This window comes from Falco biarmicus, chromosome 4, assembly GCF_023638135.1.
Source record: "Falco biarmicus isolate bFalBia1 chromosome 4, bFalBia1.pri, whole genome shotgun sequence".
Lineage (NCBI taxonomy): Eukaryota > Metazoa > Chordata > Aves > Falconiformes > Falconidae > Falco > Falco biarmicus.
Window position 1 is genome coordinate 65,567,627 of NC_079291.1, and position 25,553 is coordinate 65,593,179.

Here is a 25,553-nt window from a genome sequence, read left to right on the forward strand (position 1 = left end):
TTTCGCCAGGAACGGTGCCCCGAAGGGACCCAAACACCAGGTCAGTGCTCCTGGGGAAGAGGGGATGGATGGAGGGACCTGGGGGACCATGGGGACATCTGAGAGAGGGGGGACACGTCGGGGAACCAGCACCTTTCCCGCAGCGAGTGGCAGGGGGGATGCTTTCTCTTCAATTAGGACAAGGGTTGGGTTTCTTTCCTTCATCCCAACACCCAAAGACTACAAGAGTTGCCGAAATCCGTGCCTTTGGAGAGCTGAGGTAACAGTGAGTCTTTAGGATCAAAGCAGAGGAGCAAAGAAATGGCCACACACCTTTGGTACAAGAAAAAGGCACTCATCTACCACACTGCCATCCCGGAGTCGCTCGCTTGCCTTCTCCCTCACTCTCTAGGGATCTGGGGGGGCTGGGGGGGGCTGGGGGGGGGGGGGGCTCTCGGCCAGGGTAGGGGGGCTCTCGGATGGCCCCTCTGCGGGGAGCAGGGAAAGTGGCGTTTCCAGCACAGACCAGACAAGGCAACAAAATCTTTGGTATCAGACGTGATTTTCAAATCACAAAAATTGAAAACTCAAGTGAGGTAGCCTTTATTCTCGGGTTCTCACTAGAAATGTCTTTGCATCCTTGAGGGCCTGTGGCATTTACTCTTTTTTTTTTTCCTTTTATTTTTTTCTTTTCTTTCTTTTCCTTTTTTTCCCTTTTTTTTTTTTTTTTTTTTCCTGTGTGTTTTTCACTTCCCAAACCAAGGCCCCCTTCCTGGCTTTTCAGCCCTTGAATACTACTCGATGGGGTTCAGGAGTCCACCACCATCGTCACCACGTCACGACAAGACAAGAAGAAACAACGTTAGGGGAAAAAATTAGTGGCGGGGAGTGGGGTCCTGGGGGGATGAGATTTGCTTTGCCATTAGTTTTTGGGTTGTGATTGGCAAAATACGCTGCGGCACCTGCCCCTTCCCGCTCCTTCCCTCTCTCCCACGCTCTCCTTCCAGCAATAAATTGGTTTAGTTTGGTGTGACCGTGTCCAGTCCGACACCCCCAACCCCTCCGCCACCCACCTACCCCAGGAGCTCTTTGGTTAAAGGTGTCCTCTAACCCCACTGGTGACCACGGCTGGTCAGGGCTTCATGTGCAGGGTTGTTTTGTTTTGGGGTTTTGTTTTTTTTTTCATTCTTTTGTCCTTTCTTTCCTCTTTTTTTGGGGTGCTTTTGGGGGGTTGTTTTTTTTTTTTTTTGGTGAACACATACACTTCTTTTTTTTTCCCATTTTTCCTTCTTTTCAACAAGGTGCCTTCCTGTTACACAACTGATCACTCTCAAAGTAAAGTGAATCGAAGAAACCATAGCGCTAGAACACAGATGGTACTATTTTACCCGCATAAATTCAATAGTGTCCTTTTTTTTTTTCCTTTTTTTTTTCTTTTTTTTTTTTGGTTGACGGTTGGTTTTGGAGGATGGTTTTTTTTGTTTTGTTTTCCCCAGGTGGTGGAGGGAGGAGGGGACCTTGCCTCCCCCTCCAACCCCAAGCTTCTCCCAGCCCTCCCCTGTCCCCGGCAGCACCTCCTGCTCCTCCGAGGACACCCCAGATTGGCGAGGAGCCCACGGGTCAGCTGGGACGAGGGCTGATTCTAAGGGTTTGGCCTCATGATTGCTTTTTTATATGGCACAAGTCACCATCGAGAGCTCGGAGGAAACGATCGTTTTGAAGCTAGTACCATTGCTCCAGAAATTCGCGTTTTAAGGCAGGTTGTTAATTGGCACAAAAAAAAAAACAAACCAAAACATCTGGCGTCTTTTTGGTAAGTTGCCGGTCTTTGCGTTGAGCTTGTTTGGTTGTGGTTTCTGTGATTATTCCTTTCTCTAGGTTGGTTTTTTTTCCCTTTCAATTTCGTCGGGGAGTTTTCCCCCTTCCCACACCCAGGGCTGGATTTCACCACCAGATCCCTCGGATTTTTCTTTTCCCACCGTACACCGATGTTGGTTCCCGGGAGGGAATTTTTGTTGTTGGGTTTTTGGTTTTGTAATTTCTTTGGTAACAGAGATGAAGAGGGGGGGCGGAAGGGGGAAATAGTGTGTGTCGAGGGGTAGATGGGGCAAGACAAAAAGCCAACACATCTGCTTTGTCTGTGTCCATTCCTCAACCGAAAAGTGAACCAGAAATCCAGCAGTGAATGGTGGAGCCAGTCACCAGGAAAGGTCAGATCCTTCGCTCCAAGTCTCTCCTCCCGTCTCCTTTCAAACAATTTTTTTTTTAAATACCCGATTTCTGTAGCTAAAATGTGCTTCTTTGACCTGCTTGGGCGCCAGGCAACGCGGTGCAGCCGCGGTCCCCTTCCGGCCGTGGCGCTGGGGGATGCTCGGGTGCATGGAGGCGGGCGGCCATGGCGAAGTGTCTCCTTTGCCATGGAGTTTCTCTGGGAGGGATCTGGGGACAGGTGCTCTCGTGGGTTGGGGGGTGTGTGTGCATGGGGGGCAGGGGATGGGTGCTCTTGGGGGTGACTGGGGAGCGGGGAGGGGTCGGAGGAAGACGCTCGTGGAGGAGACTGGGGCTACAGAAATGCCCTCAACCAGGTTTTCAAACCCCCGTGTGCCGATGGGAGAGGGTCTGGCTGCCGTGGGGAGCCCCGCTGCACCTCCGGGGGGGAAAAGCGACAGCAGCTGGAGACCTGGCAGGAGCCCGGTCACCCTCCAGGAACATGGGGAACATTTTCCCTGCTCATCCTCCTTCAAAACAGGAGGGGTTTGGCCCTGGTTCGGTGGGGTTGTGCCAGAGCCCAACCCCATGACTCCGCTTCTTGTATCTCCCCGACCTTTACCCCTCCACCGCAGGAGCCGTAAGGGTGGCTGTGGCAGGGATCAAGGTGGGGGGGGGGGGGGGGCGCAGGGTGTGTCCCTCTCCCCAAAGACCCTGGTGAGCAGGTGAAGACAAGGTTCTGTGGTCCCCAAGGACCAGGGACGCTTCCAAACAGCACCTCGCCCTCCATCCCACATCCCACGTCATTCCTCACTCCACACAGGTTTCCTCCGAGCCCTCCGGGGGATGGAGCTGACCCAGCTGCAAACTCTTTCCCTGCTCCACGAGCTGGGAGGACGTGACAGTGGGATGTGGCACGAGGCCCATGTCCAGGGGTGATGCCCAGCTGAGGGTTTGGGAAGCTGATGGACTGGCAGCATCCAAAAGCACCCACCCCGCTGGGCTCGGGACATGCATGTGAGTCTGGGGTTGGCTTTGTCATGAGGAGGATGTCCAGAAAGGGACAGGGAGGGCTGGGGGGACATCATGCTTTGGAGAAAGTGCTTGTAGAAGAAGAGGGGACTCCGGGGTTGGTGCCTGGCTCCTCCTGCCAGCGGTTCATACATCGTCGGCGGGCATTCATGAAGAAGTTGCTGACGGTGTTGAGCTCTAAGCCCAGCTGCTGTGAGATGGTCATCTGCATCTCCTTGGATGGGCGCTTGTTCTCCTTGAAGATGGCGATCAGGGTGCGGCGCTGGAGGTCCGTGAAGACCAGCCGCTGCTTCTTGGGCTGCAGGCTCCTGTCTTTCTGCTGCTCTTGCTCTTTGCGTTTGCAAGCTAGATGTTCAAAAGAGAGAACAGGGCCATTAATTGGTGCTCACCAACCTGGCCCGCTTGTAGGCTGTCTGGCTGCCTCCCAAAAAAACAGGCCCTTCCCTCCAGTAAACCTGCTGGCTTGTTGCCCACCACTCCCTAGGCTACCTCCCTCATCTTCCTCCCTGTGCCTCCTGAGCGTCTGCTGGGATGGGACAACAGCCTCTGGTGACATCAGTACGGGAAAAGCCTGGGTGAAGCTCATCACCTCTTCAGATGCCCAGGAAAAGCCCAAGTCTTGGCGTCTCCAGCTAACCCCAGGACCAGAGACCAAGGAAACTCCCGGGCTGACTCTGCTCCCGCAGCTTGGCTGTTGGGACCTGCTCCATCCCTGTATTTTGGGGTTCATCCATCAGCCTCCCTCCCTTGCTGCACTCTGGATGGTGTCCCATTGCCTCCTCATCCCCGCTGTGGATCTCGCTGGAGGACTCAGGGAACTGGTGTCTCTCAGCCATCACATCCAGCTGCCAGCTCTGAAATGCAGGGAAGAGCCAGGGACCAGGACATTACGAAAAGGCCAGTCTGCAGTCCCCATATCCCATGGCAGACAGCCTGGAAGGGCTGTTTGTGGTTCCACCTGTTCTGGGAAGGGGTTTTCCTGCCTCTGGAGGCTGGAGATCAGCTGGAGCCACCCGAAGCTCCGGGAAATGCAATTGTCCCTGCATGCCTTCGCTGCTGGATCCTGTGGCATGTGTGTCAGGTTGAGCCAGCAGCAAATTAAAAGCCTTCCCCACAGGTTTGGCTTGAGCCAAAGGTCAGGCCAAAGGTGCTGTCACATGGAGACAGGCTTCCAAGAGCCAGGAACAGCCCCCTGACACCCCCCTGCTGCAGGCAAGGGTGGGAGGGAGGTGAGTACGCACCTTGTGGTAAATGTATACATTTTAATTGTGGGAATATCAAGCACACTGGGTGGAAGTGATGAGAAAAGGTGCCCTTTGCTACGATGTTTTTCTAGAAAATTATAGAATAACCGAAGTTGGTGGAGGTTGCTGGACTAGTCCCTACTCAAAGCAGGGCCGACCATGAAGCTGTTGAGGTTGGATCAGGATGCTCAGGGACTTGGTGGCTCAGGACTCGGCCAGACATGTGCAGGCACTGCAGGAGCGCAAGATGCCCACGGGCAAAGTGGGGCATGGATCTGGCCCTCCAAGGCTGGGGACACGTTCCCTCCTGGAAAGCTCAGAAAAGACTGAGTAAACCATGGGCTAAAGACTTTCCAAGGGAAGTCCTGCTCTTGCCCCAGCAGTTTTCAGCCTTTGGGGTTTCTTGGTTCAGATCTTCCAGAGGATTTTGCAGGGAGGGCACAGGTCATTTGAGACATTTGCTGTTGGAACGTTGCTGGATGACAGATTTCAATTTGCTTCTCTCAGGCACTTCCAGGAGCCTCTTCGACCTGGTGCACAGACCTTGGAGGGACCAGAGGCCAAGGCTGAAAGCCGCTGCCACAGCGAGGGGATGGCATCTTGGGTGCACGGGACAGGTATTCCCCTTGGGCTAACTACCTTCCTGCTACACAAACACACCTCCACGGCCGGGCTGAGTAAAAGGGTAGGCAGCTGTGTCACCTAGGAGTAATGGGAGGGTGTTTGGAGTCATTTCTTCCTCACTAGAGAACAAGCAAGGTCTTCCTCTGATTTTTCTTCAGCTGGCCTGCACTACGAGTCCTCTTTACATCACCTTGAACTAACAGAAAAGGCTAGTATCCACCCCTTCCACCCAAAGCTGGGGAAATCTAGAGCTCGGTGAAGCAGATCATTTAACCAACCAATTGAGCCTTTTTTCCCTGGCTGCTGGGCTCGTTCCTCGCCCTGTCCCCATACAGGTGGTGGGAGACATCGGTTCTGCTCCCACTGGGGCAGGGGACAGGAGGCACCAAGCTCGGCACAACCAACCACACTCAGTCAAAATCAGCCGTCCCTGCTAAAGACAGTTAGTGGAAAGCCTTCCCCTCCCCTTCTCCCCACCCCCCCCACCCCCCCCAGGCAGGTTTGGCTGCAAACCACCATCCTTAGGGACAAGGGACAGTCTGAGCCTTGGTGGTGCTGGGGGACCCTGTCCCAGGGGTACCTTACTCAAACAGCCAGCAGAGAATTGTTTAGTGGAAACCTACCCTATGACCATCAGATGCTTGCAAAAAGAACAAACAAAAAAAGTCTTTATAGAAAATTTGACTTTTTCCCAGGCATGAATTAAACAAACAAACAAAAAGAGACCCCCAGACTCCCCCCAAACCAAACCACAAACAGAAAAAGTCCCCCCCCCCACTGTACGTGCACATTCAGAGCAGCGTGTTTTTGCCCTGCTGGACCCCTCACCCACCCACCACATGCCCTCCCAGCATCCCCCCAGCATGCTTGGCTCCAGCCCTTGCTGGTGGCATGGGTGGGACCTCATGTCGATGGCGGGCACCTCACCCGGTCCCTGTGAGCATGGCTTTTGTTCTGCGTGAGTGGCACACACTGCATCTCTCTACCATATGTATATATACACCAGGTACCTACAAATGTCCGTAGGTATGTGTAAATACATCCATACCCCCACGGGACCTGCCATGTGACATGCTGACCCAGCTCTAACCCTCGCAAAGCCACCCAGATCCAGGTTGTCCTCTTGTCCCCCTGCCTGTTGGCACCCACTCCCACCAGTGGTGCTGGACAGCCAGCCTGAGACCCAGCATTTCAGCTTTTCAACCTCCTGTTCCTCCCACACACACACCCCTCCATTCAGTTTTTAGCAGTAATTATTACAAATCAGTCTGCCATTAATAACTCAAAGCTCCGAGGCAAACACTAACCATCAGGGCCTTGCCGGTAAAACTGTGACCCAGCATTAAAGCTGGTGCCGAGTATTGCTTAGACAGAGGTGACACCCTGCTCTGCACCCCTTGATCCCCCCATTATTTTTGGCCTGCAACACCACCGGCAGCCGCATCCCACATTTCCTGTGCTCGTTTGTTTATTTATTAATTTCTTTTTCTGCTGACGCAGCCCAACACCCCTCTTCCCCAGTTCAATCTAATTACAGCTCCACACAACAAAAATCGATAGTGACGCTGGTCAGATCTATTTACGGCAGCCATCAACCCCCCAACGGAGGATCTTTTTCCTATTCCCCATCCCCCGGGCGCTGCTTTCCCAGGCAGGCTGGCGGTGGCCATCCCCGTGTCCCCGCAGGCAGCAAGGGCTGGGGACAGGGGGCAGCCAGGGGCTCTGACTCCCACCCAGGCTAGCAGAGGGTGAGGGGTTTTCTTTGTGCTTTAAACCCTCTTTTTTTCCGAGCCGCAACATCCAAACAACTCATCCTTGGCTTAATGCTGTTGCTTGTCCTTCCCAGGTCTCTGGGCCTGGCCGCAGTCCATGGGGACGGGGACACGCTTCAGGGTGCTTTCACCCCTGCCTCTGTGTTACCTCCCCGGCAAATGCCCTAAGCACAGGCTTTATTCCCTGGCTTGTCCTGCTCCTCCTGGGGCACAGGAGACCCTGGCAGTACCAGCAGCAGTAGTGGGAGAGATGGATTGGGGTCCCCCGTGGCCAGGGGAGATGCTCTGTTGGCCAGTAAAGGTTGAGCTCGCCCACAATGGAGGTCTTTCTCTCCTCTCGCCACCTCTCCCCAGCTCATTTCACAACGCCTGCACCTCTGAGACCTCCACAGCTCCACCAGGCTTGGCTGAAACCAGCCGACAAGTGCAGAAGTGACAAGGAGGGAACACAAGATGCAGTGGGATGGGGTGAAGGCACAGAACCCCTTCCTTCCACACACCGGGCACGCCAGCAATCCCAGTGGTATTTCATCCCTAAGGTAGCTGACCTGGCTGCAGGAAAACCACTGGGAGCAAAGGCAAGGAGAAAACCCTGGGGGGGGTGTGGGGCGAGAAAGCAGGAGGAAAGACCTCTAAAAGCAGAGGCATCCCACCTGCTCTCCCCAGAGGATTTCTGCTGAGGGTTTCTGCCTCCCTGGAGACTTATGTCAGACAGAGCGCATTTTCCTTGACTTAACCTTGACAGCTCAAAGCAAAATATCTCCCAAATCATTTCTAAAGGGACATAATGGAGACAATCAAATGGCTGCTGTTCAGAACTGCGATTATGCCTCGCAGCATGAACTCCACGAAGCATTTAACTAATACCTGATAGCTTTGCAGGCTTCCACAGCCTGACAGACACTGGTTTCTCCATTATACCCGCAAACCTCTGTTTTCTCAGCCCCAGCGTGCTCTCCCTCTCCATTCACTTGCAATACAACCTGTAATTTTCTGCCCACTTTGCTTAAGTGCTGGTGATTTGTTGAAATCACAAAAGACAGCCAGGGGCTTTCAGAGCCAGCATGCTAGCTGTAAGCAAGGTTAGGGGGAAAAAAAACCCACCAGCTTTTCTCTTTTTCTCCCTGTCAAATCAGCTCACAGCAGTGCAAAGGGACTGAGGAACATCTGGGGGCTCAAAGGGAGGTGGAGGAAGGGATGGACAGGGGGTACCTGGACGTGGTCGGACAGGTCAGGACAGGTTTCTTCGGTGCAGGGGCAGGATGGGCTCTTTTCACTGGTGGGCACCGGGCTGGAAATGGCCATGAGCAAAGCTGGCTTCTCTCCATGCCTTCAAGATGGGTCTAGACCCTGGGCTGCCTCAGTTTCCCTCTCTCCTTTAAAGGGCAGAGGGATCTCAACCTCCTTCACAGGGAAGGGGGGAACTGGGTGTAGGGTTGTACAATGGGTGTTACTGGTTCAGACCCTGCCCCACTATTCTGGAAGGTTTTGGGGACTGCAGCTCTGAGCAAACTGGGATGAGCCCAGTGCCTCCCACAGCAGAGCGGTGTCTGATCCCGAGTTGAATTAACCTCATGGCATCTGCTTCCCCAAAGATGGAGCAGAGTCTGAACCAAAGATCAGGGGGCTCCATCTGCAAAACAGAAACCCTTTGATCCACAGCTGGGCCAGCCAGAGAGGTTTGTTTGACTTTTCTTTACATTGTAGGAAAAGAGCCCAAAGAGGTTTGTCACAAATAGGTTTCTCCAGTAGAAATTCATATCTTCTCTAGCTGGGCAGACTCAATGCTGATGGGAGAGTCAGTAGCGTACAACACAGGAAGAAAGAGTGCTCAGAAACCAAACCCCAAATTTCTTTTTGTTTTGTTTTGGTTTTTTTCTGAAACCTGATTTGATTCCAAAAGCTAACAAACACACAGGCAAAGGGGATGCAGTGCCAACCACACAACCACCAGCGCAGAGCCTGCTTCACACTGCCCACACCTGCAAACACCACCCTGCAACACCGTGATCCCCCAGACTTCAGCAGCACATGATAGAAAAACCCTTTCCAGGCTCCAGGACCTGGGAGGATTTTGACGACTGAGGTCCTGCAGCATCTGACAGCTTTGGACCACGCTGCAGTAAAAACTGCCCCGCTCTAGAAACCCACAGGTTCAGAAAACTGCGTCAGAGGCCACCCAGCGCATCAGAGATGCGGTTAGGAGCTGTGACATGTCTGTAGAGCTGCAACCTCAAGGTCCTGCTGGGTTGGAGTGATATGGTCTGGCCAGAGCTCCCATCCCTGTGCCATGTGGCCCTGCCTCAGTGGTGACAGGCTTCCCCACTGGTGTCCCCGGGAGCTGCCAGAGGATGAGTCCTGTGGCCCAGGGAGAGCCCCTGGTCATTGGTATGCAGCCAGCGCGCTGCAGGGCGAGCTGCTTCCCCGAGCCCAGCAAATTAAATCTTCCTCTGAATGCTGCAAATGAGGAGATGAGATGAGACAAAGCGTTCACCTTTGCGTCGCTGGCTGCATTTTCCTTCCCTTGCAAAGGGTTTCGGTGACTCGTTCTAGCAAGCAGCTCCAGTCAACACAAACGGGGCTGTGAGGCATCACCAGCCACCTGCACCAACCTCCCCGGCCCATTCCCCAGCAGCCCAGGGGCTTTCAGAGCAGCACAGGTTGGCAGGCGGAGGGAAGAGACTGAAAATGAAAGCACAGGTCCTCACTCCTCTGCTTGGGTGACAAAGGTCCCACTCGAGACAGGGGGATTCAGCTGGGACCTGCACAGACTGGAGGAGACCAGCAGAGCCACCCAAACGTGCAGCAGAGCAGCGATGCCAGCCCTGCAGGACGCCTCACTTGGCTTCTCCTGCACTTCTCAAGTGTCGTCTGGTTTTTCATGGCGTGGCATTTTCAGCTTTTCCAGTGCTGAAGCAGAGGAGTTTGTCTGGTCTCAGGGCAGGTGAAGGGACACAAAGAAGCTGTGGCAGCTGCAGGTGTGCTTGGCTCCGTCCCTCCATGTCTGCCCTGTATTCATTCTTGTCCTTTCCAGGTAAGCTGCTACCAGCTCCACCAGAGCCAGCCCTGGGCTGAGCCAGCTGCAGCAGATCCCTCTCACGGACGCAGAAACAGTTTCAGATTACTTAAAAATGTGAGTTTGTTGTTAAAAGCCTTTTTTCACTTGCTTTTCTGGAGACGCTCATAAAGGGAGACCTGGTACCCACTCTGCTTTTCTCGGCACCCAGGAAAACTGGGCTCAACCCAGTTCTGGCATCACATCTGCTGGCAGTCTTTTGTCCCATTTGTCCCATTTCCTCCCTTTCTAGGACTTTTTTTGGCCCAGGACCAGCTGCTTCTTATTGTCGCAATGGAGACCACTGCCATCACGAGCTGCTCAGTGCTCATGCTGCCAGCATGGCCCAGGATGGGACCAGCTGCCTGGTGTGAGGCAGGGCCAGGCAGAGGTGCCCTGGGAGTCCTCCTGGCTGCTCCGTTCTCTTTACTGTTCTCCTGAGTCATTGCCACTTAGTGTGACAAGAACAAATTGGTGCTAATGAAGTGCTGGAGTCAGGCAGCGCAGCAGGCAGAAGCCAGCAGTGCCGCAAGGGATGGCAGTGGCAGGGGAAGGTCGTCACCTTCTGGGAGAGAGGGGAGGATGCACGGATGGGTCGGGGGGATGGCTGGAAACCCTCCAATCCCTGAAATAGGTTTTCCTTGGAGTCAGGGACACTTGCGCTCAGCTTTGGTGTGAAAGCCCCAGCTGCAGAATCTGGAGAGAAAAAGGGAGTCTGGGGTTCAATTCATGCCACAATAAGGAAAACTGACTAACACCAGACAAGGAGCTCACCACAGGAATACGGGGCAAGTGACACCCCTGTGACCCATGTGGCTGTGGGTCCTGTGCAGCCCACCTTTGTCCTTGCTCCTTTGCACAGGAAAGGAGCAGCAAGGATCTCCCTTTGGCATCAGCACAGACTGCTGCCAAGTGACTCTCATCAGCCTGTTCCTGCACGGCTCCTCCTGCCAAACTCCCGATGCCTTCTGCAGCTCCCAGATCTGGGTCTCTGAGCAGGAATGATAAACAAATTCAGCAATCAATGAAGCATATTTCCTCAAAGTGCATGTTGCTCCTGAGCTGCTCTTGGTGGAGAGATGGTGTCCAGAGAGAGCCCAGAGCAGTTACCAGCCGAGGAACATTTGCTGGACAGCCAGGAAAAACAGTGTGGGGGGTGGGACAACAGTTTTCTGCATTTCCTGATTCAGTCTGGTCTCAGGTGGATTTATTGGGTGTGAGGTGGGAACCTCCCTTACAGTTTGATGGAGGCAATTCTCAGACGGCTGCTGGCTTTCTTGCTCTACAGTGCTGTGATAAACAGGAAGATCTGTAATCCTCTGGGCTGGGGCGTTGGAGGTGTGCTTCGCCAAGTTTAGGATGCTCTGAAGGCAGGTGGCATAGCCCCAGCGGGGACACCGGTTGCTCTCAGCAGTCCCTCAGCTCCAGCAGTGCGTCACAGGAGGGAAGCTTCCAGAATCAAGCCCTTCACTGCCACCAGGCCCTGTTCTGGAGGCCGCGGCACTCTCAGTTGCCAGCCCAACCTCGAGCGTAAACTGGTTCCCCACACCCAGCACGAAGCCACTCATGGCACGAGGACAGTCACCTCCACTGGGGAGGGGACTGGGGACAACGGTGGGGCCCACCGCCCCGCTCTGCCGCTCTGAGGGAGTCGGGGGCAGCTGGGGCCTAGGGGGCACAGGGCAGCCGCTCCGGCCCCTGCTCCCTCAGGGCGCATCGTCCCCCCCGCAGGCCGGCCCCGGCCCAGGGTAACACCGGGCTCCTCTCACCCCGGGGCTGGGCAAAGAGCTCTCGGCCGCCCCGGCCTCCGTGCGGGCAGTGGGGGCGGCGGGCAGCAGAGGGCACCGCCGGCCCCATGGCCCCGCCGCCATTTCGGAGCGCTGCTCCTGCCCACTGCCCCCGCGCGGCGGGGAATGGTTTATCCCGCCCCCCCCCCCCCCCCCGAGCCAATGGGCCGTCCCCGCCGCGCTGGCGCCCCCGTGCGGACGGACGGGCGCATTCCCCCCCCGGGGGGCGGTGGCAGTGGTACAGCTCGCCCCGCCCACCCCACCGCTAGCCAATGGCGCGTTGCGGCCGCCCCCCGCCACGACGCAGATGGGCCGTTCCCCCCGCACACACGCACCCCCGCCACTCAGCGCGATGGGCCGTTCCAGCCGCCCCGCACACATGGGGCGTGCCGGGATGGAGCGGTCCACCCGCGTCCCCGGGGGGGATAGTGACGGTGCCAAGCAGCCCCGGAGCGGCGGGAGTGGCACCGCTCGGCCCAGCTGCGGGGCGGGGAGCCTCTGGCTGCCCCACGGCTGCTGTATCACAGTCCCATTACTGCCCCATGGCTGCCCCATCACTGTCCCATCTCTGTCCCATGGCTGCCGCATCACTGCTCCACAGCTGCCCCATCACTGCCCCACAGCTGCCCCGTGGCTGGCCCAGCACTGCCCATCACAGCCCCATCACAGCCCCATTGCTGCCCCATGCTGCCCAGTCGCTGCCCCCCAGGCCATCACCCCACCACCTCCATCATGGCCACACAATCCCCCTACCCCCCAGGACCCCCTGCCCCCGGGGTGCTGAGCCTGTCCCCCCACACGTGTGGGGCTGGCACGGCTGCGGCCAGCACTAAGCCAGTGACTCTTAATACACCGTTCTGGCGTTATTAGTTCAGCTCCCAAGGTATTTCCCGCAGTAATTGCACTGATCTGCCAGGGATTACGTGCTGCCGCTCTAACGATGGATGATGTTTTAATTCGAGCCAGGCACCTGCAGGGAGGGCAATGCAGGGACCGAGACCCCTGAGCACCAGGCAAGGATGCTCGAGTCTGGCTGGATGACCGTGCCGCTAGCATGGGATGGAGGGGCTGCCCAGTTGCCTGGGAGGGGGTTTAGGGTGAGGAGCAGCCAGAAACCTGGACCCCACTGGGCGACCAAGTGTCAAACGATTCCCTGGCTGGGAGCTCGGCCAGCCCCATGGCAGGGTTCTGGCATTGGGACACCAGTGATCCCAGCTGGCTGGGGTTCAGCATCCCCCCATGGCTGCAGAGCAGGTGGGGATGCTCCCGAGCGGCTGGGGAGGGCCCTTCCCAACTCCCAAATCACTGCTGGGGGACGTACAGGCAGCCTGGGCTGTGCCTGCTGTTGCTGCCCCCCAGGTCCTGCTCCCTGCCCCTCGCTGACCCCATCCTGCCCAGAGGAAAACTCCCATGGGAAAATGGCTTTTCCTTCCTCCCAGCTGAATACAGCAAAGAAACTCCACACACACACACTTCCACGTTACCTTTAAAAATGACCCCCACGCAGAGCTGTTCCTTCTGGTAAAGCAGCAATTAATCATGGCAAGTATGGGATGGATTTGTAATCAGCTCCCCCCTTCCACCACCCCCATTTCACAGCCCTGGGTATTTTGCCTGCCCCCCCCCCCCCCCCATGTGTGTGTGTGTGGATGGGGCCAGCGCAGCCCATTGATCCTGCCTGGTCGATTTTATTGAAACTCCCACGAGTGGCTTTAACTGCGTGTTGGATATTGCTGGCACATCAGTTTGATGGCTACGTGACCGGCGGGGAGCTCGCTGGCAGGTTTGCAGGGAGGGAGGGGAAGGGAAAGGGGCTGCAGGAGCGGGGGGGATTCATCTCGATGGAGTGGGGTTATCCCCTGGGTTATTCCCTGGGTGAGACCTGGGCATCTCCCCAAAGGTGGGAGCTTGGTTAAGGGGAATGGTTTCTGTCTGCCACGTTTCATCGCTGGCTGGGAAAGGGGCTGGGGGGGGGAGCAAAATGGGCTGAGAAGGAAAGTAGGAAAGAAAGGGGATGAGGGGAGAGAAAAGGAAAAATATAAAGAAAAGGAAGAAGGAGAAGGAAGAAAAGAAAAAGAAAAAGAAAAAGAAAAAGAAAAAGAAAAAGAAAAAGAAAAAGAAAAAGAAAAAGAAAAAAGAAAAAGAAAGAAAAAAGGAAAGAAAAAAGAAGAGAAAAAAAGCAGAAGAGAGGAGAGAAAAGAAAAAAAAAGAAAGAAAAAGAGAAGAGGGAAAAGAAAAAAGAAAAGGAGAAGAAAAGAAAAAAAAGACAAATAGAAAAACAGAAAAAGAAAACAAGGAGAAGAAAGAGAAAAGGGTGGAAAGGAGAGGAGCGGGCATCCCAGCCGGGTGCTCCAGCTCCATCCAAGCCCTACGCCCAGCAGCCCCTTTGTTTTCCCCACATCCCGTCCCCCTTCCCCTTCCTGGCTGCTTCCTCCCATTCCTGCTGACCAGGGGACAGCCAAGGGACCAGGGGACAGCCAAGGGGCCAGGGGACAACCAAGGGACGGTCTCTGCCAGGTGACGGTGGCGCCGGGGGGCCGACTCCTCCCACCCCAGCACCCCGGGTACCCGGGCTGGGCTTCAGCACCCTCAGGAGCATCAGAGGGGCTGGCTGGAGTGAAAACATCATCCAGGGAAAGTACAAACCCGCCAGGAACCCCACTAGGACATCTCCCAGGCTGGAGGCCGAGAGAGACACCTGAGTCCCTCGATTCACCAAATGTCCCCCCGAGGTCCCTTTTCCAGGGGGGGCGATGGTGTAATGGCACCCCCGGGGCTAAAGGTCCCAGCAACCGCCTGGCAATGGTGCCAAAAATCAAAGCAATAATTTGTTTTTTACTTGGAAGCGTTGAAAGATGAGGAATGGCTGGGAATCATCCATTTGGGGCAGAAAAGATGTTAAGTTTTGGGGAGATGCTTCCGAATTTTTTTCTAGGAGAAGCAAGCTGCTTTGAAATCACCATTATTTTGAATAAATGCCCTGATTTGCGTGACTTAGTTTTCAATTTCTTTTTTTCTCTTAGTGTGCAAACCACCCAATGGTACCCGCACCCTTTGCCACATCCTTGACTCGCCACCTCTCGCCCCGTTTCTGACCCACAGCTGCAACGCAGATGACAAACACACGACAATTCAAATTTTGTTTTGAGAAAGCAAATTCAATGCCCGACCCACTTCTGCCTGCCTGCGTGTGCGGGCAGGTGGGACAGTGGCTTTTGGGGGGGATCCAGCAGGAGCCCCCTGTACAGCAGCTCCCCTGGGAATACCCGGGTAGGGAGGGGTTTGCTGCCTTCCACATGAGAAATGTCATAAAAATCCTGAAGTTGGCCCCCAAAAGAGAACTCAAGGTGGACATTGATGCTTGGATCCATTTCCAGAAGCCTCTTGTTGAAGCCTTGGGTCCCTCTGGGTGACTCCAAAGCCCGGCAGCACAGTGCCACCGTCACACCCTTCCTCCTCCTCCTCACCCGCTGCAAGTTGGGAGGCACATAGGGAAGGGATCCCTCTCCATCCCGGAGGAGCTTTGGAACCACAAACCACCACAGCATCGACCCCATCATTTTTTCAAACACCACATTGGAGCCAAACTGGGCCAGATGCTGGTCCATCTCCCGAGCATCCACTGAGCAAAACGCAACAGGGATCCATTCTCCATCCCAGGCTGGTATTTAACTGGTGGGGGGGCTGCCAGGCCCAGGGCAAACAAGGGACCCTTGGAAGATAGGGAAAATTTAGAGAGTAGGGCCAGAGCTCCAGAGAAATCGCAAGGGATGGGACGCTGCTTGCAGGCACTGGTGGCATTGCCACGTGCTGCTGTGCTCCCCAGCTCTGTGACAGGCACTGAGCGCCGGGGTCCCCGATGCTCTGTAGTGGGAGCAGCCGTCGCCGGCAGCAAAGCAAAGCTGTTGATGTCTCTGTCAGCCCCTGATACTATCACCCGTCAGCAGCTCCCAATACATTTGCAATTTTATCCCTAATGGAGAGAGTTTGCTCATTACCTGCTCTTTATGGGCTGAGGGTAGTGTAACTCCCACCAAGGGGCATTGCTCTCTGGACCATCTTCCAGCTTAAAGGTTTGGCCCTTTACGTGGCATCACTGAATTCCTCAGCTTTAATAACCCGCCACTGGTGCCTTTATGCACTGTAAAAGCACTGTCATCCCCACTCTTATGTGCAGGGAAACTGAGGCACAGAGGGATTTGCAGATGCTCAACCTGTCAACCCACGGCCAAGTCACAGCTTGTGTCCCTTCAGCTGCATGGTGGCACTTGGCATGGGGAGGGGAGATGAGGCTTTGGGACATTTCCCAGCGGCCAGAGCCAACCTTGCCGCAGCTTTCAGCTTCCCCAGGCTGTGTCCTCTTCGTGCCGGGCACCACTGCGGGGGCTCCTTGAGGAGACCATCACCTTTGCAGCCCTTTGAAGACCACTTTGATATGAGGTGTTTCCCCTGATTTTGGTCCATTTTGTTTTTTTATAAGGTCCCTGACAGCTAAACCTGATGCATCGGGGTTCCCAGCTGCGCCCTGCGGAGCCATGCCACACACTGAGCCCTCCCAGCACGCCGCAAGCCCACCAGCCCCCAGTATTTAGGGCTCCCTGGATTCATGCCAACAGCAGGAGACCTCAGTTCTCCTCCAATCTGGTGTGGGCGACCAGCAGCCCCCTGCTCCCCTTGCTGCCTCCTCCTGCTGAGATCTGGGCTCAGCAGAGCTGCAGCGGTTATCGCCGTCTGTGCCGTCAGACAGCAGCAGAAAAAGCTGCAACTTGCTTTTCCTTCTTTTTTTAATTTTTTTTTCTTTTTGGTCAAGATATCGGGGTTTTTCCTGCTGCTCTGCAAGCAAGGAGATGGTGGCCAGTCCCAGCAAGTGCCTTCCCACAGCCGGTCCCTGCTTTCCCCTTGGCAGGCTCCCACATGGGGATTTTACGGCTCCTTCTGCCAAGCTGGGCAGGGCCGAGCCACCCCTAGCCTGCTAGGTGTGACCAGGTTTCCTGGACCCCAAAGGGGTGACTCCTGTTGGGTGATGTCTCTACCCTTGGTTTGGGAACAGAAAAAGGACAATCAGGGATACAGAACCGAGGCAGGACGGCAAGTCCAGGTCTCCCGACAGCGACATTGTCCGACGCAGGGCAGTGATGGTGGCAAAACCCCGGGGATGAGAAGGCAAAGGAAAGGACATCACTGATCCCAAAGGAGTGGGTACCCACAGCGGGATGGGGCTGGGGAATACGAGCATCCTTGCTGCAGCCCTGCCCAGTCCAGCCCACCACCCCTGTCCATATCCCACCCGCTGTGGGTGTATATGCATGCACCTCCTCTCACCATGCGGCATCTCCAGCCCCGCTTTCACTCTGGCAACGCATTGCCCTCTCCGTGCCTTAATGTCACCACCCGTGAAACACCCTGAACCCCTCTGAATCCCTTGCAAATAATTTCTGGACCTCCTCACCTCACGCTGCAGAAACCACCAGTACTTAGACCAACGGTGCATATCCTTTACGGAATATCTATATGTTAGGATACAGTTATTAAGGTAATCCTTGAAATCCTACCCATGTCCATGCAAATGTGTCTCAATTGTAATATTGGGTCTTTATTTTTCAAATGTTCTGGCTCCTCCTTCCAGGACCAGAGAATCCAGGTTGCCTCTATGATTCACTATATTTTTTTAACAACCCAAATGTTTTAAAAATCCATCATCTATTTTGCCTGTCCTTCCCTGCCTTGGTTTAAATCTTCGTGAAGATGCTTTATACCATTCCAGGTATTAACAAGATTTTTGGATTTCCATTTAATAAGCAAAGTCTTGCCACTCGATGGCCACGGTCCTGCATGGAGCCAGTCATAAATGCACGCGGCTGCCAAAACCTGCTGCCAGCTGCTCGGCAGCCCCTCGCCGCCCCGGCGCAGACCTGCATTGCTCCCGCTGCACCCACACAGCACCGCAATTGGCTGAGGATGGGTGGGATGGAGAACATTTTTGGCTCCAACTTCCCACTTTGGCTGGTTTTCAAAGCCAGGGTGCTGACCCCAGCGCCTCTGCGCTGCTGTTAGTGCTGGGCAGGAGAAGGGCAATGACTAAGAGCACATCCCAGGCTGATGGGACACATCCCAGGGTGACTGAAGCCTCAGCTTGATGCTGAGCCACAGGATTTGTGCAGCTCAGCTCCAAAAGGGAGCTGGGGCAGAGCCACGTGGGTGCGTGGATGTGGGGTGAGGGCAGATCAAAGCTGCCCGACGTCTCTGTCTGTACTCAGGGTGCCCCTCTCCCTCTGCCCGAGCCTTTCCAAGAAACCTCAGGGCATCAGGCAGAACAGGGAAAGCTCTTCCCCCACAGCCAACACGCTGCTGGGGCTGGGAGGTGATAGGTTCAGCTTCTGCTGTGGCCAGGGAGGCAGCAATTCCCATGGGAAACACAGCCTGTCCCAAGGCTGGACAGGACAGCTGGGGTCTCCAAATCCCCACCGAGCTGTGAAGCCCCAGCCCTTATAAGACAGGCTGGTGGGTTGGTTTTATTTTCATTTTTCCTCCTTTTTTTTTTTTTTTTTTTTGTTGGTGTTGCAAGTGGGCCATCACCACCCTGCCACGAACCCTGTGAAGGCTTCACAGGAGGAGACCCGCATGCCCAGGAGGTTTGTTCCTCTACACCCAGGTGATGCCACAGGGATGCTGGTAGGGGCAACGTGCAGTGCCCAGGGCAGGGTGGGATGTCCCCAGGGCAGGGTGGGATGTCCTCAGGGCAGGACAGCAGGTGCCTGGGCCCTGCCTTGGGTCTTCTCCTGCCTTCACCTTCCCTCTCCTTCCTCCGCTTTGGCAGACCCCGCGTTTGTCCCTGGATTTGGCATTCCCCAAGGAAGCCGGGCAGCAAACCCCACGATGGGGGGCACAGCAGAGCCTCCCCGGTGGCAGCTCCTGGGGGGCACGGCTGCCCCCTCCCAGAGGCACAGGCTCCTCGGCCCTGCAACCGCATCTGAGCAGAATGAGAAAATATTGGATTTGTTTTCTGGAGAGAAGGAAAAAAAAAAAAAATCCAATATTCTGTCTGCAATCCCAGACTCCACGCCTGGTTATGGCAGGAAAATGCTGTAAATCTCCCCTTTCCCCACCAGCTGGAGAAGAAAGACTGATTTTCTTTTCATATTCTTATTTTCTCTCCTGGTTTAAGCCCCGGCATTTTGCAGGTGGCTCTGCAATCTCTTTGTTGACCAGGACTTAAACCTGCTCTCCCAGCTTCCCCGACCCCGGGAAGTCGCTTCGCACACCCTTCCCAGCAGCTCCCAGGCAGCGGCAATGAGATTTTAATAGATGTATTTTCAAATTAGTTCTGGGCCTTTCAAGACTTATCAGTTAAATGAGGTTTTTCAAATTGATTCAAAGGTCACTCTGAGAGTTTTCTCTTCTCTGTTATCTCTCCCTTATGGTTTCAGTGGCGATTGACAGGACGGAGGGAAAAAAAAATATATCACCCCCACGCTGTACGCCCAGAAAAATAAAAAATAATTTTAAAGAAGACACCCAAAGTGTGCACCCAAAAATGCGGGGGGTGGCAAAAAGGCGCTGGGTTCGCCCCCCACCTCCCCGGCGCCAGCTCCACTGGGGGACTGTGGGGTCCCGGCCGGGCAGGGGACAAGGCGGCTCCCCCCACGGACACGGGTGGGTTATACCGGAGCTGCCGGCCCCGCAGAGCGGGAGGTTGTTTCCTCCTGTTGGGGGGCGGGGGGGGGAGAAACCGAATTAATGTTTAACCGACGGGAGGTTTATTGGCCCCCTTCTGACGCCGCAGATTAGGAGCAAACAGAAAAAACAGCCGCGGGCGGAGCGAGGCGGCCCCGCCGCGCTGATAAGGGCAGCGGCGCGGTGCGGTGCGGGGGGGAGCGGTGCGGTGCGGAGCTGGGGGCACGGAGCGGGGGCTGCTCCAGCCTGGCGGCTCCGCGCCGGCGGAGCAAGTTGCCTGTTATTAACGGGCTAAAAAAAAAAAATTTTAAAATAATTCAAAATCATAATAATAATTTAAGAAATTAATGAAGAAATGAAAAAAAGAACGAAGAAATAAATGAAGAAATTGAAGGAATTATTTTTTTTTCCGACGCGGGAAAACGGGTTTGTCTCTTCTCCCACCCCCTTGCCTCGTACCCCCCCGTGCTGGGGGGGTGCTGGGCGCCTGGAGCCCCAAATTCCGGTTTTCCTCGATTTTCCAGCGGCGAATAATTCGCTCCCAACGCCACAGCCCCGCCCGTTTTCCCCCGTCGCCCCGCGGACACGCGCGGATCGAAAGCAGCGCAAGCGTCCGCGCTTTTTCCGCCGCTCTCCCGGGCCGGAGCCGTCCCGGTGCTCGGCGGGGAGGAGCCGTCGTTGGGCCAAAGTCGTTTGAAAGAGGCTGAAATTGAAACAGAACTCGTGGAAAAAAAAAATAAATAAAAATTTAAACATATCTCCCGAGTTTTTTACACAGCGGAATCCTGTCCCTGGTCCTAGCACTTCTGTGTATTAGTTCGCAGTATTAATTAGCAGCGTGAATTATTGGCGTTTGCCAAAGCTCTCGGGCATTTGCCTTGGCGCAGCTCCGCGATCGTGCTCGCAGTTTCGGGGTGGATTGGGGTTTCTTTTTTTTGAATAACGACTATTCGTGCTGCAGCGGCAGTTTGCTCAGGGAAGAAAGCTCTGGGAGTAGAGGAAGAAAGGAAAAAAAGAAAAGAAGAAAGAAAAGAAAAGAAAAGAAGAAAGAAAAGAAAAGAAAAGAAGAAAGAAAAGAAAAGAAAAGAAAAGAAAAGAAAAGAAAAGAGAAAAGAAAAGAAAAGAAAAGAAAAGAAAAGAAAAGAAAAGAAAAGAAAAGAAAAGAAAAGAAAGGAAAAAGAAAAATAAAAAAGAGAGAGAGAAGACAAAAGGAAAGGAAAGGAAAGGAGGGAAAGGAAAGGAAAGGAAAGGAAAGGAAAGGAAAGGAAAGGAAAGGAAAGGAAAGGAAAAGGAAAGGAAAGGAAAGGAAAGGAAAAGGAAAGGAAAGGAAAAGGAAAGGAAAGGAAAGGAAAGGAAAGGAAAGGAAAGGAAAGGAAAGGAAAGAAAAAGGCGAAAAGAAAAAGAAAACAAAACAAAAAGGGAAAACGAAGGTGGGGAGCTAAAGGAAAAGCAAAATAAAAATGGAAGAGGGAAAAGAAAATGTGAAAGAAGAAGGAAACGAACAGGCGGCTGGCGGGTCCCTCCTAACCGTCGGCTCCCACGGGCAGGGCGGCCGCGTCCCCCGGCTCCGCGCCACGGGGAACACGTTGGGGCAGGAGCTGCCGGTCCCGCCGGTGAATTCCGGCCACGGCCACGCGTGTCGGGGAAAAACCCGGGAGGATGGATGAGCCGAGAGCTCCTTCCAGTCAAGGGGGAACGAAAGCGGAGCTGCAGTGTCGCGAAGGGGACAACAACGGTGTCGTCGCCCTCCTGAGAAATAATCACGAGCGAACTAGCGAATCCTGAGTGTCGGAATAGATCCCTGACGGGGAGGGGGTTTCCACTGGCGGGGACAGGATGGGAGCGCACCCAGGGACACGCGTGGTTGGAAGGCACCCACTGCTCTCCATGGGCACGCGGGCGTGGGCGCACGGGGAGCCACGCTCTCCCCACAGGACCCCACGAGAACGAAGCCGGTGCCTTTTTCTCCCCCAGGACACCGAGGGACGGGGTTGGGGAGCGGGGGGTGTCACAGGTTGGGGGAGTCGAAGCCCCACTCTGCCGTGCAGGGACCCCCAAAGGTGCCACGTTGGAAGCTCCCCGCCACCCACGGGCCCTCGCAGGCCTCGGGGGGGGCGGGGGGGGGTGGGTGGGGGAGCGTCACGAAGTTTGTAGAGCTGCATCTGGAGCCGTGACAGCGGGTCGCAAAGATGGATGGCCCGAGGGGCCGGGCCGGCCACCGCCAGCTGCTGCCCAGATGTTTTCCCGTGGGACCCTCCTGTGTTGCAGAGCCCCGCGGGACGAGCGGGACCGGAGGGGGCCCGGGGCGGGTGGGCGCTGCAGCCCCCCCGGCTGCGGCACTGCCCGGGTCCCGGCTGAATAATTAATGGTTCATCTGCGGACGGGGCGGCGGGAGGGGGAACTGGGGTGGAAAGAGGAGAAAAGCGGCAATTGCCATTTATAGGGGCCCGGCGTGTTTATTGATCCGCGATTTACTGACTCGGACTGACCCATCAGATGGGCTCCGCAGCCGGGCGGCACTGGGACCAGGTCCAGGACCAGAACTAGGACTAGGACCAGGACCAGGACCAACACCAACCTCCTCCCTGGCCGTGCCCCGCGTCTAACACCCGTTGTTTTGCTCGCCCTGGGAGGAAAAAAATCCGATCACTGCCTAGGCGGGGAAGGGATCCCTTCCCTGCTTGCCAGGGGGATCGCAGCCCCCCGGGCCCCTCCAGCCACCCAGCCCGGGGCGGACTGAAAGGCTGGACAGGTGGCCCCGGGGTGGGTCGGGGGGGATTCGCCTGCATCGATCGGGGTGGTTGGGGTTGGGGGGGGGGGGACGGGACCCGGGCACGGCCCCCCTCAGCGCGACCCCCCTCCCACAGAGCCCAGCTTGTGGGGGCAGCCGGGCTGGACCCTGCCACACGCGCGGGTGCAGCGGGACGGGGGGACGTCAGGAGGGAAACGAAAGCGGGGCCCGGTGGGGGGACAGCGTGGCCGCAGACACAGCGGCCAGGCCGGGGGGGGGCCGCGGGTAGGTTGGGGCGCCCCCCCCCCCACGTCGGGGCCCGGCCGATGCCCTCCCACGGGCGGCGTGGGGCGGCCGCGGCCCGGCTGAGCGCGGCCGGAGTCACGGCGGGGCTGGGCGGGTTGGTTTTTTTTCTTTTTTTCTTTCCTTGTCTTCGTAGAAAGCAAAGAATTAAACCCTCTCCTCAGGAAATGTGGGGCTTTAATATCCCTAAGCGATGCCTCCAAGGCGCCCCTGGGCCGAGGGGAACTCGGCGCTGGGGAATAAAAACCATTTTGGGGAGAAAACCCCTTCCCCGCCGCCGCGGGAGGAGCAGCGGGGCCGGGGCTGGGGCCGGGCCGGCGGGCAGGGGCTCCCTAGCCGGGGCCACGCTTTTATCACCAACATCGTGGCTAGTATTTCAAATTTTTGGCGAGTGAGGAACCAGCCACCCCGCTGCTCAATTGGCCCGAACAACGCGGGCATTAAACGGCCGATCGCGGCAGTGTTTAAATCTTTATTTACCAGAACCTTGTAAAGCCAGGAACAATTTGCATTCTATTAACTGCTTTTCAATAGGGCATCGACTGGAACTAAAAGATGCCACTACCCTGCCCTAATTAAAGAGCAACTGAATTACACTAAATACATATGAACGCTGCTCTCCTCCATAAATAACGGCGGGCTCCTCGCCGTGCCGAGCGCCCGGTGGGCCGGACTCTGCCCGGCTCCACGGGGAGCTCGGATTTAATAAAAATAATTTATTAAAAAAAAAATCATACACGCGTGGTTTTTACCACACGGCCACCACCGCGTGTTCCCGCGGAGCCACCGGGCACGGCGCGACGGAGCCGAGGCAAAGAAAGGCCGGAGCGGGGACGCGGACGCTCCGCCGGCCCTCGGCCCTTTCTCCCGCAGCGGCTCCGCGCAGAGCGGAGGAGCGCGGAGCCGCGACCCCCCGCCCGCCCCCCGCAGTCACAGCGCGGCCGCGCCGAGCAGCCGCGTTTCCCCGGCAAACCCTCGGCCCAGCGCCGGCCTGAGCCGAGCCGGCCCCGCGAGGCCCGGAGGCACCGGGAGGGGGGCGCAGCCGGTGCCCCGGAGGAAGCGGAGCGCAGCCCCGGCGCCGCCGGCCTCCCCCCGCCCAGCCCACGGCCCCGCAGGGGGCGGTGGGGCGGCGAGGGGACGCAGCGGAGCTTCCCAGCGGTGTGGCCGCGGTCCCGAGCAGCGGTGCCAAACCGACGGCGCAGGAGCTCGGCGGGCGGCCGGGGCGGCGGGGCTCCCTCCCCTCCCGCCGGCGGGAGCAGGCCCGGGGCGGGGGGGGCCCTGCGGTACGATTCGCCTCCGGTATCAGCCCCTTCCCTTCTTCCGCAGGCTTCGCGTTGGCTCGGTCCCCCCCGGCCCAGCCCCAGCCCTCACTCGTGGTGGCACCCCGAGAGCCAGGGGTCCCCACGCGTGTCCGCAGCACCCCTCAGCCCCCCGCCCGGAGGTGCGGAGCGGACGGCCGTGGTCGCAGACCGTGCCGTGCCGTGCCCTACCTGCCAGCCTGAGCGCCGACATCCTCTGGAACTCCGGCTCCTGCAACCATTTCCACATCCTCCGGAAAGTCTCCCGGCCCGACTTGAGCTTACTCCAGGGCTTGGGGTTCCGCAGCAGGTCCGAGAGGGTCCCCTGGGAGCGGCACAAGATCCTCTGCGCGAAGATCGCCTGCGGGATGCTGTAGCGCTTCAGCTCGGCTGTGATCCGCTGGGCCACCTCCTTGGTGTTGATCTCCTCCACCTGCCCGGAGCCGCCGGGCTGGGAGCCGGTGGCCGAGGCCTGGCGCTCCCGCTCGCCCAGGAGGGACCCGCCGGGCTGGGCGTGCGGGTGGCCGTGCGGGTGCATCCCGTTGAGCGGAGGCATCATGGCCGAGCTGGGGGCCGCCAGCCCCCGCGCCAGGTGCTCCTCGCCCCGGGACAGCATCGCGGCGTGCGAGTCGAAGCCGTTGGGCGAGAGCATCTTCTCGTTGGGCAAGTGGCCGCCGGGGCCGTAGGGGGCCAGCGGCTGCTGGGCGTTGTGCAGGCTGCCCAGCCCGTTGGGCAGCGGCGAGAGGGGCTGCCCCATGGCCGGCATGTCCTTGGGGTAGTGGCTGTAGAGGTTGCCCATGGAGGCCAGGCTCCGCTCGTCGCGCATGAGGGTGAAGCTGCCGCTCACGTTGCCGGCCAGGCGCTGGTGCGGGTGGTGGTGGTGGTGGTGGTGGTGCGGGTGGTGGAACTTCTCCGAGACGGTGGAGATGGGCGGCAGGTGCTGCAGGGGGGTCAGCGTGGTGTAGGTGCTGCTCAGGCTCATGCCGGAGGGTGACTCGCAGGACATGCTCATGGCGGGGTGCAGCGGGGCGGCCAGGCTGTGCTCGGCGCGGTAGTCGCCCCCCTCCAGGATGGAGGCCATGCCCGAGACCATGGCGGGCCGGCCGTGCGGCACCAGGTTGCGGTGCGAGCCCTGCCGCCCGTGCGCCGGGCTCAGCAGCTCGGCGGGCTGCGAGTGCGGGACGCCGTGCAGGCTGCCCAGGTTCTCCATCGCCAGCTCCATGGTGGCCGCCGGGCTCTGCCGCTGCCTCGCCCGCTCGCTCGCTGCCTTCCTCCCCCACCCCCCCCGCCGCCGCCGCCGCCTCCTCCTCCTCCTCCTCCTCCACCGCCGCCCCCCCCCTCCCCGCGCCGGCTGCCCGGATTAATTCAGACTCCGCGCTCGGGGGATCGATCTCCCGCGCCCCGCGGTCAGGCCAGCATGATGCGCCGCGCCCGCCCGCTCCAGCCCGCCTGGATGCGCTGCGGCGCGGGGCCGCGGCCGGGCGCGGAGCGGGGGCGCGGGGCGCGGAGCGGGGCCGCCGGAGCGGAGCGGGGGCCGGTGCGTGCGCTCGGGGCGGCTGCGGCGCGCCTCGGCCGCCGGCTCCCGGCAGCCTCGCTCTGGGCCGCGGCGTGACGTCAGCGCCGCCCCGCCCCGCCCCCCAGCCGAACCGAGCCGCGCCGCCCCCCCATCCCGGGGCGGGGGGCGGGGGGCACGGGCGGGGGGACCGTGGAGAGCGGTCCGCACCCCCAATCCCCGACGGGGCGGCACCTGCCCCCCACCCCCGAGCCGAGGTGACACCCACACACACGCCGAGGTGACACCCCTCCCCGCACCGAGGTGACCCCTTTACCGGGGTGACCGTCCCTG

The 25,553-nt window shown here is 57.6% G+C and overlaps 1 protein-coding gene across 1 annotated transcript; it reads right to left on the minus strand.

Moving 5' to 3' along the window:
- Positions 1–1,526: 1,526 nt before the first annotated feature.
- Positions 1,527–24,969, minus strand: ONECUT3 (one cut homeobox 3). Its single transcript, XM_056338427.1, has 2 exons — positions 23,900–24,969; positions 1,527–3,564 (listed from the first exon to the last, which is right to left on the minus strand). Exons 1-2 carry the CDS (start codon positions 24,927–24,929, stop codon positions 3,272–3,274), a joined length of 1,323 nt encoding a protein of 440 aa, XP_056194402.1. The 5' UTR covers positions 24,930–24,969; the 3' UTR covers positions 1,527–3,271.
- Positions 24,970–25,553: the final 584 nt, after the last annotated feature.

Coding starts and splice junctions, on each gene's coding strand:
- ONECUT3 (XM_056338427.1), bottom strand. CDS start 24,929: ATGGAGCTGGCGATGGAGAACCTGGGCAGCCTGCACGGCGTCCCGCAC. Junction 3,565..23,899: donor GTCGGCGCTCAGGCTGGCAG/GTAGGGCACGGC, acceptor TTGAACATCTAG/CTTGCAAACGCAAAGAGCAA.